Source organism: Pteropus medius, unplaced genomic scaffold, assembly GCF_902729225.1.
Source record: "Pteropus medius unplaced genomic scaffold, Ma_sr-lr_union100, whole genome shotgun sequence".
NCBI classification, from domain to species: domain Eukaryota; kingdom Metazoa; phylum Chordata; class Mammalia; order Chiroptera; family Pteropodidae; genus Pteropus; species Pteropus medius.
The window spans coordinates 14,980,406-14,996,454 of record NW_024342471.1 but is presented as its reverse complement, the minus strand read 5'-3'; the positions used below and the strand labels follow the sequence as shown (position 1 = coordinate 14,996,454).

Genomic DNA, 16,049 nt, shown 5'->3' with positions numbered 1-16,049 from the left:
AACTTGAGCTTGGGATCCTCCCCCTCCCCAGGGATGAGCCCACCACCCACTTCACAGAGCTGTTAACACAGAGAGCACATACGTAGGTAGCAAGTAAAAGCCCAGCACACAGTAGGTACTCGAATGTTAGGTACTATAATTGCTAACTGAGCATTGGGCCTCACACACGGGGTGCTCAATAATAGTGAGCTCTCTTCTCCCCTTCTCTGTGCCCATCAAGTAGAGGAAGATATGCAACAGTCTGAGGATGAAGGCAACACCGTAAACTGCCAGGAGTGATGGGCAGAGTCAGCCCAACTCTCATCTCAACACACCCCTGGAGAGCCCAAAGGAGCAATTGAGCACAGCAGCCTCAGAGCTATTTGCTGCTCAGACTGATGAACACATTAGACCTGCTTCTCCAGCTACCCTGAAATTCCTTTGAGTGGAAGGGGCAGATGAACCCTGAGCTGGGTCTAATCCCAGGTGCTGGGGCTCAGAGGTGAGACCCCAGAGTCAGAGGGACTGAGAGACGGCTCGCTGGCAATCGTACCATCCAAACCCCCATTGAGGAAGACAGTGAGAGCACAGTACAAAGGTCAAGACCATGAAGCTTACTCGCTGTGTGACCTTCGGTACACAATTTAACCTCTCTGAGCCTCAGTCTCATCTACAAAACACAGAGAAAGGACACACTTCATAGAATTCTGGGTGGGCTGTACATTAAGCTTAGAGCCTGGCGTTTAGTAGATGTTCAATGAATGTCATTATTTTTAGCAAGGAGAGAAGAAGGCCAAATGGGAAGGCGAACCTGGAAGGCCCGCGCCTGAACTCCACTGCCCCTGGTGGCCAGGCCGCTTGCCCATCACCTCCTGAAACCTGTTCCACACCACAGACCTGGCTGATGCAGCTGGGAGCTGAGGATGTCACACCAAGAGCTCTCTCTCGAGGGGCATGCTCCAAGCCAGCTCTGCCTCAGGGGCTGAAACACCTGAGTAATCAGAACCCACTCTCCCCTCTAGCCCTAGCACCTCCCAGGTCTCTCCAGGGACAGTCAAGCATCTGTGGTACCCAAAAGCCATGCTTAATCGTGCTATGTATGGGCCTTAAACACTCTCCTCCGTCATCCTCAAGGATGCAGTGCTGGTGCCACCTCCTCTGGGGAGCTCTCCCACCCCTACCCCGTGCTGCACAGTGTGAATCAGAAGCTCCCCGGGGGCAGGGACTATATGCCAACTATTCCAGTATCCCCAGGCCCCAGCTCCGTAAATGTTACTGGGATAATGAGTTAACAGAAGAATGCCCGCCCACGAGAGAACTCTGTGCTATAAGGTGCTTTAGGCACAATGTCAAGTGCTGGGACCAACATTACCGACTCAATCAAGTCCAGGGCTTCCGAGAAGCTGGACCCCACGGCCGGGACCAGGAGGTTTGCAGCCTCTACCACCCACTTGTAGGGCAGGCTGGTTTCTGGCGAGGAGCCCTCCTCGTCATCATGCTTGGGGATGTCATCCAGGGGCTCTGGTGTGCGCACGTCGTCCAGCTCTGCAGGGACAGCGTCCTGCTCCCTAGCGGGGGCGGCTGCCACAGACTCCTCCTCACTGCTCTCCTCTTCCTTCATGGCAGGGAGTGCTGGGGGCCAGTTACTCACAAGACTTCCCTGTTGGACACAAAAGAACACCATCTGGAGCTTTTGGTACAAGATACTCTTCTGTATTCCAGCTAAAAACGTATAACCTGAATGGAATAAGGGATCCGCGAAAGAATCCAAATAGAGTCTCTAAAATAACCGGCCTTATAACATGCTTCGAAAATATCAGTAACATGAAAGGCTGATGAACTATTCAAGATAAAAGAGGAAGAAAGAGATATGACAACTAAATGCAGTATCTAATCCTGGACTGGATCGGGGGCAGGAGAAAATGGAATATGGACTATAGATAAAAGTCCTGAATCGAGCGTTTAATTCCCTGAATTGGATATAACTGTACTGTGGTTATGTAAGTGCATGCCCCTGTTCTTGGGAAACACACTGAAATATTAACAAATAAAGAGGCACAATGTATGTAACCAACCCTCAAATGGCCCAGGTTAAAAGAAAAGTAACACGAGTATATAGAAAGATGGAGCAAATCTGGCAAGAGAGTTCTTTATACTATTCTTGCAACTTTTCTGTATGCTTAATATTATTTCAAAATAAAAGTTTAATAAGCAAATGTATACTAATTTTTTGACAGGAAAAAAAAGTATAGGAAAATCCATTGTGGCAAAAGTTCTCTGGGCAGAATCTTGGAACAAGCTTGACACGTTAACCTGACAGACTCCTGCAGAGCCATTAAAACAGCACATGTGACTAACAGAGTGAGGAGCAAGGTCTTGTGTGAACGGTGGCGGAATGGAGTCAGAGAGAAAACCCGGGCTCTGGATTCAAGCACAGCTTTGCCACTTACTTGGTGACCTTAGACAAGCTGTTATACCTGAGTTTCAGTTTCCTTGCCTATAAAATGAAGACAATGAGAACACTAAGGCTACCTACCGAGCACTGTTATGCAGATCAGCAAGGATGTGCAAAGCATCCAACCTAAACGGTGGCTATTATTACTATTGTAGTCATGTGGCCAGGATAGAAATGGTTTGTGATTCAAGCAAAGGAAGAAAAGGAGATAAGAACAGATTTGATTAAAAGCTTGTAACTGCTATATATTTGGAGGGAGAGGCGGAATGCCATCAACACTGTGGCATTTAAAAGGTACCTACAAGGGAATCCCACTTTAGAAAACAGCCACTTTGGAGAACAGTTTGGCAATTTCTTATAAAGTTAGGTATGTATTCACCATACAACCCAGCAATCCCACTCTTGGATATTTCCCCAAGGGGAATTAAAACATGTGTTCATGCAAAAACCTGTACACATATTTATGGAAGCTTCATTTGTAAACACTAGTTGGAAACAATGTACTCGGCCAGTAAGCAGACAGACAAACCATGGTACATGCAAGGGACAGAATATCAGTTAACAATAAAAAGGAACAAATCACTGACACACTTAACACAGGGAAGAATCTTAAAGGCATAATAATGCCAAGCAAAAGAAACCACACTGTATGTATGAAATATGACTCCACTTACATGACATTCTTAACAAAACTGCACAGAGGAGACAAATAAGTGGTCACCAGGGGCTTGGGCAGGGGCAGGAGTAGGTGACTACATGTGGGAATTTGGGGCAGGGGGGTGATGGAAATTGACTGTGGTGATAGCTACATTTGTCAAAACTCACAGAATTGTCTACTAAATTTTACTGTCTGTAAATTATACCTTTATGAAATGAAGGGATAAGGGAGCTACCAATAAACTGGGGGAGCATTACTATATAATGAAGGGGTAATACCTTTAACACGTAAATATAAAGTTTACAAACCAACGAGAAAAAAGACGAAAAGGCAAAAGCAAATCAATAAATTAAAGAAAAAGTCAACCTCACTAGTCGTAAAAGAAATCAGAACCAAACGATATTCCATTTTAACTCTTAAAATTGGCAGGCATTTTTATACAGTCATAACCAGCAGTGACAATGATGTGGCAAGGCAGGCAGTCCCATGCATTGTTGACGGGAGGATAAAATGGTACGACCCTTTGTGTGGCAATTTGGTAACGCTTATGACAATTTCAAAGGTCCATACTACTTGACCCAGCCATTCCGTATCTGTAAAATTAACCTACATAAGTCAGCAAATGCTCAAAGAATCTGAACGATGTTCACTGCAGTACGTTGAGGGATATGGTGACAGATGTTCAACAGAAGATATGACAGATTCGAGAATGGTGTAGAGCTCTACATACACATGACATGGAAAGATGGAAGTAGCAAAAGAAACTTGTAAGACAGCAAGATATCGCGTTACCTCATTTCAAACTTAGCGGGCTCTGCCTACTGCATTGTTCAGTTCTGTGAAGTTTCTAACTCTACAATGATCATGTATTACTTTTATAGCACGGGAAAAGCTTATAATTAATTGCAAGCATTGCCCAGTGAGTGGGGAAAACAGGAAGTGGACCCACCACACATTAACAGGCAAAACTTTTCTAGTAAGTAATCTAGCACAAGGTGTTAAGAGTGTGACTATGCAGCTCTAAGAATTTCTTAAGAAATAATTGAATAAATGAGCAGTAATTTAGCTACAAGGCTGATCATTAAAGTTTTCTTTCTAATAACAACAACAACAGAAAATCTGGATACGGATTTCATTTAAATAAATAAGCAACACAACAGAACCATTAAAATGATGATAAGGCTGATACCAACACATTGACCTGACTTCCAGTGCTCAGAGTCAAGGTCTGGGGCCGAGGCCAGGCCAGGCCAGGCCAGGCCGAAATCAAGACACAAAGTGCTAGGGGACAAAAGCCAAGTCCATATAAACTGATTTTCAGCCATGTAGGATTTTCGGAGACTAAGGAAGGTCTGTCCACTCTGCCCTAGCCTGAAAGACCACGTCCCCATATTTGCTGATGCTCACGGTTTCTCTTTACGGCATGCATGCTTATTCTTCAATCAGAAGTAAAAAGACTGAAAACTTACTACTTAGACCTGCAGGAAAAAAAAGCGTGAGAAGTAGACTCCTTTGTTCAGCGGACACATAGGGAGTCCAGACTAGAGGAAGAAGTCGCTTTGCTTTTCATTTACCCCTTTTTCTACTATGTAAATTTGTTACCCTATGAGGGAATCAAGAGATACTGTCTGAGTTGAAAAATCAAGAAACAGAGGCAAAAACATCATGTAACGCTCCAGCAGGGTGCTGTACAATTACAACAGTGAATAAGTTCTATCTAGTCCCCAGTAAGAATTGGGAAGGGGGGTAACAGGGAAAAAAATTACTCAATAGTTCACAATTACAGAAAAGATTAGAAAACCATGCTAAAGTGCTACCTAACACACCCAGCACTGCCAAATCTTCACGCTTTGACACGTTTGCTTCAAATCTTCATCTTTTAAGAATCACATTTTTTAAATATCAAAAAAAAAGTTTGTTCTGGGGTGTGGGACAGGAGATGTTAACATCTGCATGTTGGTTCCATTTTTACGAATGCAATGTAATACTATTAAATGATTTCATTTATGATTTTCTCTTCTATGATGGAAATGTTCTCTATCTTGACTGCGGTGGAGGTTCCACCACTGTTTTTGTGATGACTCAGAACTGTACACTAAAGGGAATGAATTTACTGTATGAGAATTACGCCTCAATAAATCTGATTTTTTAAACTGCAAACATGCTTTTATTATGAAAAAAAAAGCAGATAGGAAGAAAGCTGTGGATAGGGACAGAAAAAGGCTGAGGGCAATCCTCAGTTTTATATTTCGGCTTGCTCTGTCATGCTTCACCTGTGGGCAGACAAGTCCCAGGTACGTGCAGACGTGTGTGACAAGGAAAGGCCCTTGTGACGGACACGCAGCCACACTGAGACTCTGTGGCAAGAACTAATAAACAGCTGTGGGTAAGGTAAAAAGGGATGTTAAATTAGACCGTGTTGGATAAACATCCAATCACAAACCAACCCAGAGCCACAACCACTGGCTAAGTGCCTTGGACAGCCATCTCACCTGGCCTTCCGCGGGGTAAGCACTCTGATGGCTGTCCTTGTCCTCAAGCTCCAGCAGCAAGTACACGGGGGGCTTACAGTCTTTGGACTCGCTCCGGAAGCCTCCTGTGTCCACCTTCCTTTTGATGGTGGAGTTCCAGTGATTCTTCACAGCATTGTCCGTCCTGCAGGGGCAAACGGGGGACTTTTGAGCCCTAGCCCCGTGGCCCATGTGCCAACGGGCACATCACTAACCTCCCCCGAGCTGAGCTCCACCCCTGTACATGAGGGTCCCACCTGAAGAACTCTAAGGTCTCTTGGCTCTAAGATGAAGCCACGTTTCTAGCCCTTAATGAGTGATAGACCATTTCCACTCTGCTAAATAACAGTACACAATAGCACAGACGTGCCGACACACAGTAGGCTCTTCTTTGAGGCTCTGAGCAGAGTACTTTTCTCTTGAATTGTGCACAGAGAATAACAGCTCAATTGAGCAACCAGTCTAAAAAGAAGGTCTGTCTCTCTAACCTCTCCCACCGCAGACCCTCAGGACACCCACACACAGAGCATGTCAGGTCAAGGCCAGACTTTACAGAGACCCCATCTTGCTGGGTCCCTTCCCTACTCCTCTCCACTCCTCCTTTCACAGGTGACAGCCTTTCCTCAACCTAACCCCATGTGCCTTAACCTCTGTGACTCGGGTTCTGCTTCTAGGGAACCTGACCCAAAACACCTCCCAGCCCTCCCAGCCCTCATGCTCAGATCTGGGGTACTCCAAGCTATAATGCACTTCATTCTTTTGCTCACATATGTTTATGAAGTGCCCATAATGTGGCAGGCATTGCTCTAGGCACTGGGGATACACCAGCAAGTAAGACAGGCTGCTGCATTAAGAGTCTACTCTAGTTGGGGAGATGGGCATCATGTCTAATTATAGTTGGGGTTCGAGCTGCTCAGAAGACAGGCAGGGGCACTGCAGTGAGGCTGCCGGGGACCGACCATAGTCTGGGAGGACAGGGAAAGCTTCTCCGAGGAAATGACGCCCCATCAAGAACTGAAAAATGAGAACATGTCGGCTATGCAACGGGCACAAGGCAGAGGACATTTTTGGGCTGACCAAGGCACACCGGGGCGTTCTCAGTGGAGGGATCACTGTGTATGAGGGACTGAGCCGAGGGACGCGTGAGCAAGGACACCGTGGGTCAAGGCAGGGCTGGTGGCATGAGCCAGGGCTGGTGACGTGGGGAAAGAGGCTGAGTCTTCAATCCAAGTGTGAGGAGAAACGCTAAAAGAATACCATGCTTGGGTTTGAGTTCTGAAAACAGACCACTCCAGACTTCAGCGGAAAAACACCATCTGGCATTCTATCTCCTCCCCCTCCCAGGACCATACTGCTGTGATGAAGAAAGGATTAAAAATAAAACAAAATCAGGTAAAAAAATGCGTAAGGACAAAGAATACGGCATAAAAGGCAGCAGCAAATAAGAGATTTTTATAAGTTTCTGGAAGACGGAGGACAGTTAGGAGAGCAATAAGCAACTTAGGAGACTGGGAGCTGACCCGAAGGAAGACTCTGGCAAGAAGAAGCCAAGTCTTTCCAGAGCTCCCTGCAGAACCCCAAGAGGCTCGAGGCTTGGAAGGACCAGGCCCAGTGAGGAGTAGGCTGAGGACAGAGAAGTGGTTCCAATATCCAGATCCTGGCCTTGACCTCACAGGCAGGAGGGAGGTTTATTCTCTGGGAAAAAAAACCAGGCAACCCTGGCCACGGCAGAGGGCAGGAATGGCACACGGAGCTGAGAGAGGGGCTAAATGAAAATATGCACACCGAATGGGAGGCCCCCAAGCCCCCTGTCCCTACAGCAAGGCCCGGGCAAGAGTCTGAAGGACCCATGCATCCCTGGGAAGAGAAACCTGACTCCTGGAGTATTCACCGGCAAGGCTCTCACCCTGCCTGGCCCCGTCCCCAGGCCTCCAGAAGGCAGCTCACCTCCCCGGCAGCATCTTGGCAATCTCGGCCCAGCGGTTGCCCAGCACCTTGTGGGCCTCCCAGATGATACGGTCCTCCTCCTCGGTCCAGCAGGACTTCTTCACCTCGGGATTGAGGTGGTTGTGCCAGCGCTCACGGCATTGCTTCCCCAGCCGGCCCTTCAGGTGCTTGGCAATCAGCGTCCACTGCTTCGTGCCATACTTCTTAACCAGCTCAATGACCTTGGAGGTAAGCCTCTATGAAGCCAACTGACCCGCCCCTGCCTCGGCCCTATCACCTTCTCTCCACCTGAGCCCCACCACCAGGGCGGCCAAATGACCAGCAGATGACACACTCAACCTTCATTCAGCTTGACCCCCTGCCAAACCCAAGGGCAGGCTCGAAGTCCCTTGATTTGCAAAGTGGGTGAAGGCTCACTGTGTACGCAGCTCTGTCCCACTAGTTACCTTCTGGTCTTCCTCCTTGGTCCATGGCCCCTTGACGAGATCCGGATTCAAGACCCTCAGCCACCGGTACTGGCATTGCTGGTCAGTGCGGTTCTGGGAGAACAGGAATCTGTGAGAACTAGGGAGGCAGCCTTGAATCCCGGTTGATCACTGGACTCAGGGGACTGCAGTCTGGAGTCAGGCCCACCTCAGATGGGTTTTGTCCTATTCCTGTACCCACTACGCACTACAAGCCCACATGCCAGAACATGTGGTTTCTCTTTCCTACAAGAGGACATGGATGGAACTGGGCAAACTCAGAACCCTATGGGAAGCCACCGCCACCACTGTAGCCTTTAAAATCCCTGTAAAAGCCGGTGGGATATGTCAGGGACTCCTGCTTGCTTCAGGGAGTGTTATTTCCCCGAAAGTTCTAGATCACGTGGAAGAGGGAGATGAGGAATGGGGCAGAAGGGGTCTGGTGACTTGGTCTCTGAGCTCCCAGAGTGACACAAGAAATAAGCCAGGTAGCAGCTCCTGCCACACACACTCCCTAACCAGACACCCGCAGTCCTGGGAGCGGGGATCCGACGGAGACCTGTACCACCAGGAGACTCTAAGTGCTGGATGTGGTGGCACCAGCCAATTCTGCCTGCGGGAAGTAGCTTTTCCCCTCAATTTTAGTCTCACTGTTGAGAAACAGCACTAGTTCGCTCCAGGCTTGCAGGAAGAAATGCAAATATGCGAATTCCAGGTTGGGAAGAAAGGGCCCAGGGGAATAGCTAGAGGGGATGGGCTGCACCTTGATAAGGAACTCTCTTTTCTTCTCCTTGGCAGCAAGCCTGTCCCAGGCCTGTCTGGTCACCTAGAACCCTGTCCTTGGGGGAGGGGGCCACAGAGGAACTGCACTCACAGGAAAGTGGCTGGCCAGAAACTTCCAGTTTTGCTGTCCGAACTGCCTCACCAGGGTCCTCAGCTGCTCATCCTGACAATGCCAGAAAGACAGAGGGCTCAGGCTCACATGATGCAGAAAGCAGCTGTTTGAGACGGAGCCCTCTCCACATGAAACAGCCTCATTCATCCATTCAGTCATGACTTGAGCACCTACTATGCACCAGGCACTACAGACACAGAAGTGACAGAGCTGCCCAACCTCGTGGGGCTTATGGTCCAGAGAGAGGCAGATGCTAATTCAAGGCTCCCACAAACTAAAGTGAAGACACCATGCTGGGAGTATGGAGAGGTATGTGCTAAATAGGTGACTGCCTATTCAGGGAGAAAAAAAGAGAGTCCCAAGGAAGTCTAGTGTAACTGGAATGCAGGAAGCAGCAAGGGAGAGAGGGACGAAAGATCATTTTGGAAGGGGCAGCAAGGGCCAGACCACACACAGGTTGGTTTGGGCCTCTGTGTCATGCAAAGCCACTGATGCATTTGAGCACCAGGTGGTCACGGTCCAAAGTGCTTCTTGTGAAGTTCACTTTCACAGCTGCAGGAAAAGGGGCTGTAAGAGAGCAGGATGGATGAAAGGAGGTCATTACAGGCACCCAGGTCAGAGATGACAGTGACATAGCGATGGAGATGGGGAGACACGGGCAGAATCAAGAGTAGTCGGAAGGCAAAACGGTGCCTGTTAAAATGTTCTCCTGAAAATGAACTACTGATTCACGCAACAATACAGGATCTCAATACCATCACGACCAGTGAAAGAAGCCAGACATAAAAGAGCACGTACTGTATACCCCATGCATATAAAATCCTAGGAAATGTAAACTAAACCCTAGGGACAAAAAGGTAGTCAGTGAGTCAGGTCGTCTGAGGTGGGGCAGCGGGGGAGGGATGGACAGCAAAGGGGAGAGAGGACTGCTCGGTGGTGACGGAAATGTTCTAACATGTGATTGATGGTGCTGGTAGCTGCAAGGTAACGTGTCTGCAGAAACTCATCGAATTGTACTCTAAATGGTTATAGCTGATTGTATGTAAAGTATTCCTCCATCGAATTGTTTATTTAAAATGTGGTATATCCATACAATGAGTTATTAATCAGACTTAAAACAGAAGGAAGTTCTGACTCGTGATCCCTCGAGGACATTATGCTAAACAAAATAAGCCAGTCACAAAAAAGACAAGCACTTTATGATTCCACTCACATGAAGTAAAATAGTCAAAATCATAGAAACAAAGAAGTAGAAAGGTGGTTTCAAGGGCTGGGGGAAGGGAGATGAGGAATTAAGTGTTTAACAGGTACGGAGACTCAATCTTGCAAGATAAAGTTCTAAAGATCTGTTGCACAATGGGAATACACTTAACATCACTGAACTGTACACTTAAAAATGGTTATGATGGTAAATTTCATGTTACATGTTTTTCACCACAAACACACTCTCTCCTGGACAGAAAAAAAGGACAACACAAAAATCTAGACCCTCAGCTGCAGTTTGGCCACAGTCCAGCAGTGGCTGAGCAAAGTCCCCACAGATCCTGTAGCTGAGCCAGCTCACACCCACCCAGGCAGCCCTAGATACTCTGCCCTCCTCCGCCACCTGGCCTGGCCAAGGCCCACACCTGCCTTCATTCCTCCACATCCATCTCCGGCACCACCATCCTCCCTGACAACCAGCCATTTCTTCTCCAACTCCTCCCTGACCTCATGGGTCTCCCCCACCTGTTAACTCCACCGGGTACTGCCCTAGTCTGGCCACAGTCTGCCCCGTGCAGCACCCTGCCCCACTCCCTTAGCACTGGTCTCTGCCCCAGGCTGCCCCCAAATCCTACACACAGCAGGTTAGCTCCACTGAAGCCCAGATGTTCATGTCACTCTTGTGTTTTAAAAATCTTCAACAGCTCCATCCTGCCGGCTGAGTAATCCTATACTTCTGAGCCCAACCGTCCAGGCTTTATTTGGCCCCCATCGATATTCCTTCCATATCGACCACTCTTCCCCTTCAAGGACCCTTTGCACCAGCCAACCTGGGGCTCTTCTACTGGCTTTTCTCCACCCACAACCCATTTCCTATTCTGACCTGCTCACTGTTTTATACTTTGCTGACTGCTGAATTTCCAAATCCTTATCCATGAAACTTCCTCTAATCTCTTCAGAGAACAGCAGCCTCACCTTCTAAAGGTATTTTGACAATTATCTCCCTGACTGCTGAATTTCCAAATCCTATCCATAAAACTTTCCCTAATCTCTTCAGATAACAGTAAGTAACCTCTCCTTATAAAGGTATTTCAACAATTACCCATGCTTCCTATACGCCAGGAGCCTTAGTGCAAGCAGCAGAGAGAAGACAGTGAGCACACAGGGACACTGATCCTGCCGGGGCTGTGGATGACCACGGCACACCCGTGGGCCTGTGTGCAGTCTTATCTCTCCGCCCCAGATGGTGAGCTGCTCTAGGGAACAAACCCCATCTTGTTTGTTCTTCTAAGCACACAAGAGCTGAATATAGTGCCTGGTCCACAGGGGCATGAACAGAAAAGGCCGGTTCAGCACTTCTCTGTAGAAACATCTTTTATGATTTAAGAGGGGTTACGACTCCCATAGGAAGAAAAAAAAAAAAGACTTAAAACTATAACACACCCAGGAAAATAAAGGTAGAATAAAAAGATAAAGCCAGTAGGAGTCTAAGATGGTACAATCGATTTAGAAAAAGGTCTGGCAGTTTCCATAAAACTAAACATATACCTATCTATCCCATGACTGTACCTAAGTATCCTCCTCAGAGAAATGAAAACATAATCCTCAAAAAGACTTATGCAAGAATCTTCACAGAAGATCTATCCACAATAGCCAAAAACTTGAAACCACTCAAATGCCCATGAACAAGTGAAACACACTGTGGTATAGCCGAAGAATATTATTCAGCAATAAAAATGAACAAATTAGTCAATCACGCAACATTTTGCTGAGCAAAAGAAGCCAGATAGGAAAGAGCACAGCAGTATGATTTCATTGGTAGGACAACCAAGAACAGGCAAAATGAATCAAGCCAAGAGATATCAGATCAGCGATTGCCTACAGATGGGGAAGATGGACCACAAAGGGAACATTTGGGGATAATCAGAGTGGTGCTTATGTGAGTACACATTTTTATCGAAACTGTTCACTTTTAAAAGGTGTATTCGATTGCATATAAATTATACCTCCACAAAACAGACTAAAGAATAAAATCAATTCAGAGCTGGATGTCACAAGATACAATTAATTTCTTAAAATAATAGAGGGAGGTTGCAGACTTGGCTAACCCTCCTAGTAAAGAAGTCCAGTTAATATCCACAATGTATACCATGCCAGCTTCCAGGAGACACAGCAATTGCTGGCCCTGAGGTTTGAGACACATCCCCCCAAGAGTCCTCGATATTGAGTCCCCCAGAATGCTCTAAGAGTCATCAAGAAGAACCAGAGGACCCATCCACTTCTTTCACTGGCTCCTCCTCTTGATCACACCATTGGGGTATCAGGCACACACACTCCCAGCTGCCATCACCTTCACTGGACTTGCCCCGCAGCATCACTCACCTCCTCATGGGTCCATTTGACCTTGCACTTGCTGTCCCTCTGCTCTGGCACGTCTGAATCCGTGTCCTGGTAGTGAAGCTCATCCAGTTCCTCACTAGGGAGAGCAAGCTAAAGGTCAAGGACATGTGTCTCCACGTTCTGCTACGTGGTGGATGGAGAGTGTATGAGTAGGAGCCAGTGACCTCTAGGGAAAGGTTTGAGGGATGCAGGCTTTTACTCTTTCTGCTTTCAAAAATGTAGGTACCTCCACTCTCCTTTTTAAATTTTTTAATGAAATGAGGTTATGGGCTATTTTATTTTCTTCTTCATTTTCAGGAATACCCTAAGGATTTCAAAAGCTACAAGAAAAAGTTGAGATTTCACTAAGAATGTTATGATATTCAAAACCAGACATCGTTTAATGTTTTTTTCAATAACAATTTTTAAACTGGCATTGATAGTCTAAGGATGTAAGATGATGATGTATGTAACCAAGTTCCAGAACTTTAAGAAATATTGGTTATTTGGGATAAACATTTTAAATACCTTATCTTAGCAACTACGTCCACTTTTTCACATCCCCTCTCTCAATCCTTGCCTACATATAGGCATAGTTTATGGAGAAAAATCAAGAGTACGAGCAGCTTTAAATTCTGGATGTTTTTATTTTCTATGGCAATTTTCCATGTTGCTCCAAACTCTTCATATTTATCAGGTTTAATGACTCTGAAAATAGATACCACACTTTCTATCTCCAGTGATATCAGGTGCTCACAGAAGATTAATGAGCTTCCAACTCCATGAGGTGGGTAGGACCTGCCTCAATCAGGTCACCTGTCAAGGTACATTCCTAAGTCAGGCATTTATAAGTGGGAAGAGCCTAAGTATCTCCAGACAAGCAAAGCAAGTACAAGCCAAGAAGAGAATTTCCTTTGTGTCCATCTTCTTTACCCTTTCTCCAGAAATCAGTATCTTCCTAGTCAGCATTTTCCTATGCGCCCAGGGGACCTTGGAAATCCTATCTCAGACTGTAGGCCCTGAGGCTGCCTATCTCCTCCTGGATGTCATCTAGTCAACAACAGAGGTGAGTTCCACCTCCACATCCGCAGGGCCTTTGGGGGTTGGTATCAAAAGGTCTGAAATGGTTGCTCAGGGAATGACCGGATACAGGAGTAAATAATCATACAAAGCTACTGCCTATTAGATAACAAAAATTTAAATATTTTTAGAAAGAAAGGGTCGAACAGTATGTAAACCCAGCAATACATTAATCACAGAAGGAACTGGAATTCAGCCTAGCCCCGTCATTCCTGACCTAATTCATAGGGTCCTCCACCGTCGCAAAGTAGGAGACAAAAATTCTGCATGATACTAATAACAGAATAAAGCTGACTTTAAAATCAACTACCCCCAGACCTCTTTCTGACAGTTATGATTGGTTCTTCGGCACACAGCTTCTAAAAGAAGCTCGGCAAATGTTCCTTCAAAGATTTAAAGGTGTCTGTGTAAACATTTTCTGATGCTCCAATACTCAATTTAATGGAGACCGCAACTCAGCTGGGAGAATTCTGTGAGATGATAAACTTCAATCACCCATATAATGCTGACCATCCCCTTCACATGCTTTCTCATTATCCCCACTTAATAGATGTGGAAATTGAGGCTCACAGGGGTTATGCCACTTGCCAAGTCCACAGAGCCAGGCTCCACAACTACACCTTCAAGTCCTCACCTTGTAGTCCCTACTGAAAAAGCACAGGCCTAGTTAGTGGTGGCAACCACATGTAGGTCCAACACACCCTTTCCCATGCTCTTGGATGGGCTGGGCTTTGCTCCAGGTGGGGTGAGTCAGAAGCTGAGCGGGAAGTGGGGCCCTGGTGCAGAGAAGTTACAGCAAGTGGCCAAGAATGGAGCTGAGGGCTGCGGGGTGCCATAGAACAAGACGGGGTTCCTCCACTGAGCCCCAGGGGAGAAGTGGCAGAAGGCCTGGGGGTTGTCTAGGACTTCTGTGGTTCCCTGGAGTAACACTTCCTGAACCAAAAATCAGGATAGGGTCTGACAAATGCCTGACCAGAAAACTTCTGAGAATTGGAGCTGACCTGGGTAATTATGGCCTGAGAAAGGAAGACTCTGTGTCAGGCACCCTGACCGCTGCCCAGGGATCAGAGGCTTCTTGGCTAAGAGGAAATCTGGGGAAAGCCAGTAGGGAGTGCTTTTCAAGTCTATACCCTTGGCCTGAAAAGGCAAACACCATCCAGAGGGGGTTTAAGGTAATCTGGGCTGCATGAATCCAGGGAGGGATCAGGGCAGGACCCCACTGTCCTCCCTGACTCCCAGACTGGCTGAAAAGCCCAGAGCTCAAGCCCTAGGCGCAGCAGAGTTATTAAGAAAGGCACCTGGAGCTCAGAGACCAGGTTTCAGGCTTAACTCTGCCACTTACTTACTCTCTAGGGTATTAAGTAAAATGGAGACCGCGGTTCCTGCTTGGCCCCAGAGACTGCTGGCAAAGAGCGGTCTTGATACACGTCAGCCTGTCTTACTCTCACCTGCAACCCCAGCTGCCCCAAACTTCTCATGTGGAACAGGAAGACAGGCCTCTAAAACTAAACCCAGCTGGGGGCCGGAAACCAGGTGGTGGGGGACAAAAGAAGATCTCCCACCCCCAGCACCCTTCTCAGACTGGGAAGAGGGCTTGGGGTACTCTACTTCCCCGAATGTTGAGAAGAAACGCACACCCGCAAATCTGAACCCAAAGAGGCTTGAACGACAAGTGTCTTCTAGGTTTGGCCTCCCGCGCTCTGACTTGGACACCGCCATCCCACTCCCACCCCGCAATTAGGCGGGAGACAAAATGACATCATGCAGGGTTTGGCCCAGGTCCCAGGAGACCCGCCCGCCCAGGCTCTGAGACCCAGAAGGCCCAGGGAGCGGAGCGAGGGGCCCCAAGAGACCCCTGGCTTCGCGCACCCCTGCGTGGGGCGACCCAGGGTTCAGCATTTCCCACGGGAACCCTCCACTCCCGCCCCGCTTGGAGGGGCTATATAGCGAGAACGGGGGTGAGGTAGGGTTCCGGGTGGAGGGGGATGGCACCTGGGGAGGGGGAAGGGGCCCTGAGCTGCACGGCTCCGCTCACCCGCGCGTCCGCCGAGACATCCCCCCGGCCCGGGCCGCGCCGCGCTCGCCTGCTCGCCGGCTGAGCCCGGAGCGGGAGCCGGGCCGGGGTCAGGTCGCGGGCTGCTCCGGCCGCTCCGGGCCCCGGACCCACGCTAGAAGACTTCAGCGAGTCCGCAGGTCCCGCCGCCGCTTGCAGGAACTGCTGCCGCCGCCGGCGCGCGCAGAAGCACTTTCCTATCTCCCGCCAAGCGCGTCGGCACCGCCCGGGCCTGGCGCGCAGGCCGGCGGACCGGGGCGGGGCCTGGCGGGGGCGGGGCTACTCGGAGGCGGGGCCGGCGGGCCGGCGGTCTCCAGCCCCAAAGCCCCGAAGTCCTGGGCTGGCAGGACCGCGCCTGGGCAAGGTCTTAGAAGTTGCGGCTCTGAACCTGCCGTCATGGGACTGAGGCCGGGCTCAGGCTAAAGG

General features: G+C 48.3%; 1 protein-coding gene across 3 annotated transcripts in view; it reads right to left on the bottom strand.

Moving 5' to 3' along the window:
- Nucleotides 1–15,848, bottom strand: part of MYBL2 (MYB proto-oncogene like 2) — a 31,562-nt gene extending 15,714 nt beyond the window's left edge. Inside the window, exons 1-7 of one of the 3 annotated variants that reach the window (XM_039864376.1) lie at nt 15,606–15,848; nt 12,494–12,587; nt 8,888–8,959; nt 7,996–8,088; nt 7,550–7,770; nt 5,585–5,747; nt 1,352–1,639 (exon numbers count right to left, since the gene is read on the bottom strand). In XM_039864376.1, coding sequence (XP_039720310.1) covers nt 1,352–1,639; nt 5,585–5,747; nt 7,550–7,770; nt 7,996–8,088; nt 8,888–8,959; nt 12,494–12,587; nt 15,606–15,625 — 951 coding nt within the window. In that variant the 5' untranslated portion in view covers nt 15,626–15,848. The remainder of the gene's footprint in view (nt 1–1,351; nt 1,640–5,584; nt 5,748–7,549; nt 7,771–7,995; nt 8,089–8,887; nt 8,960–12,493; nt 12,588–15,605) is intronic. The other 2 variants (XM_039864374.1, XM_039864377.1) reach the window with 2 other exon arrangements.
- Between the last annotated feature and the right edge of the window lie 201 nt (nt 15,849–16,049).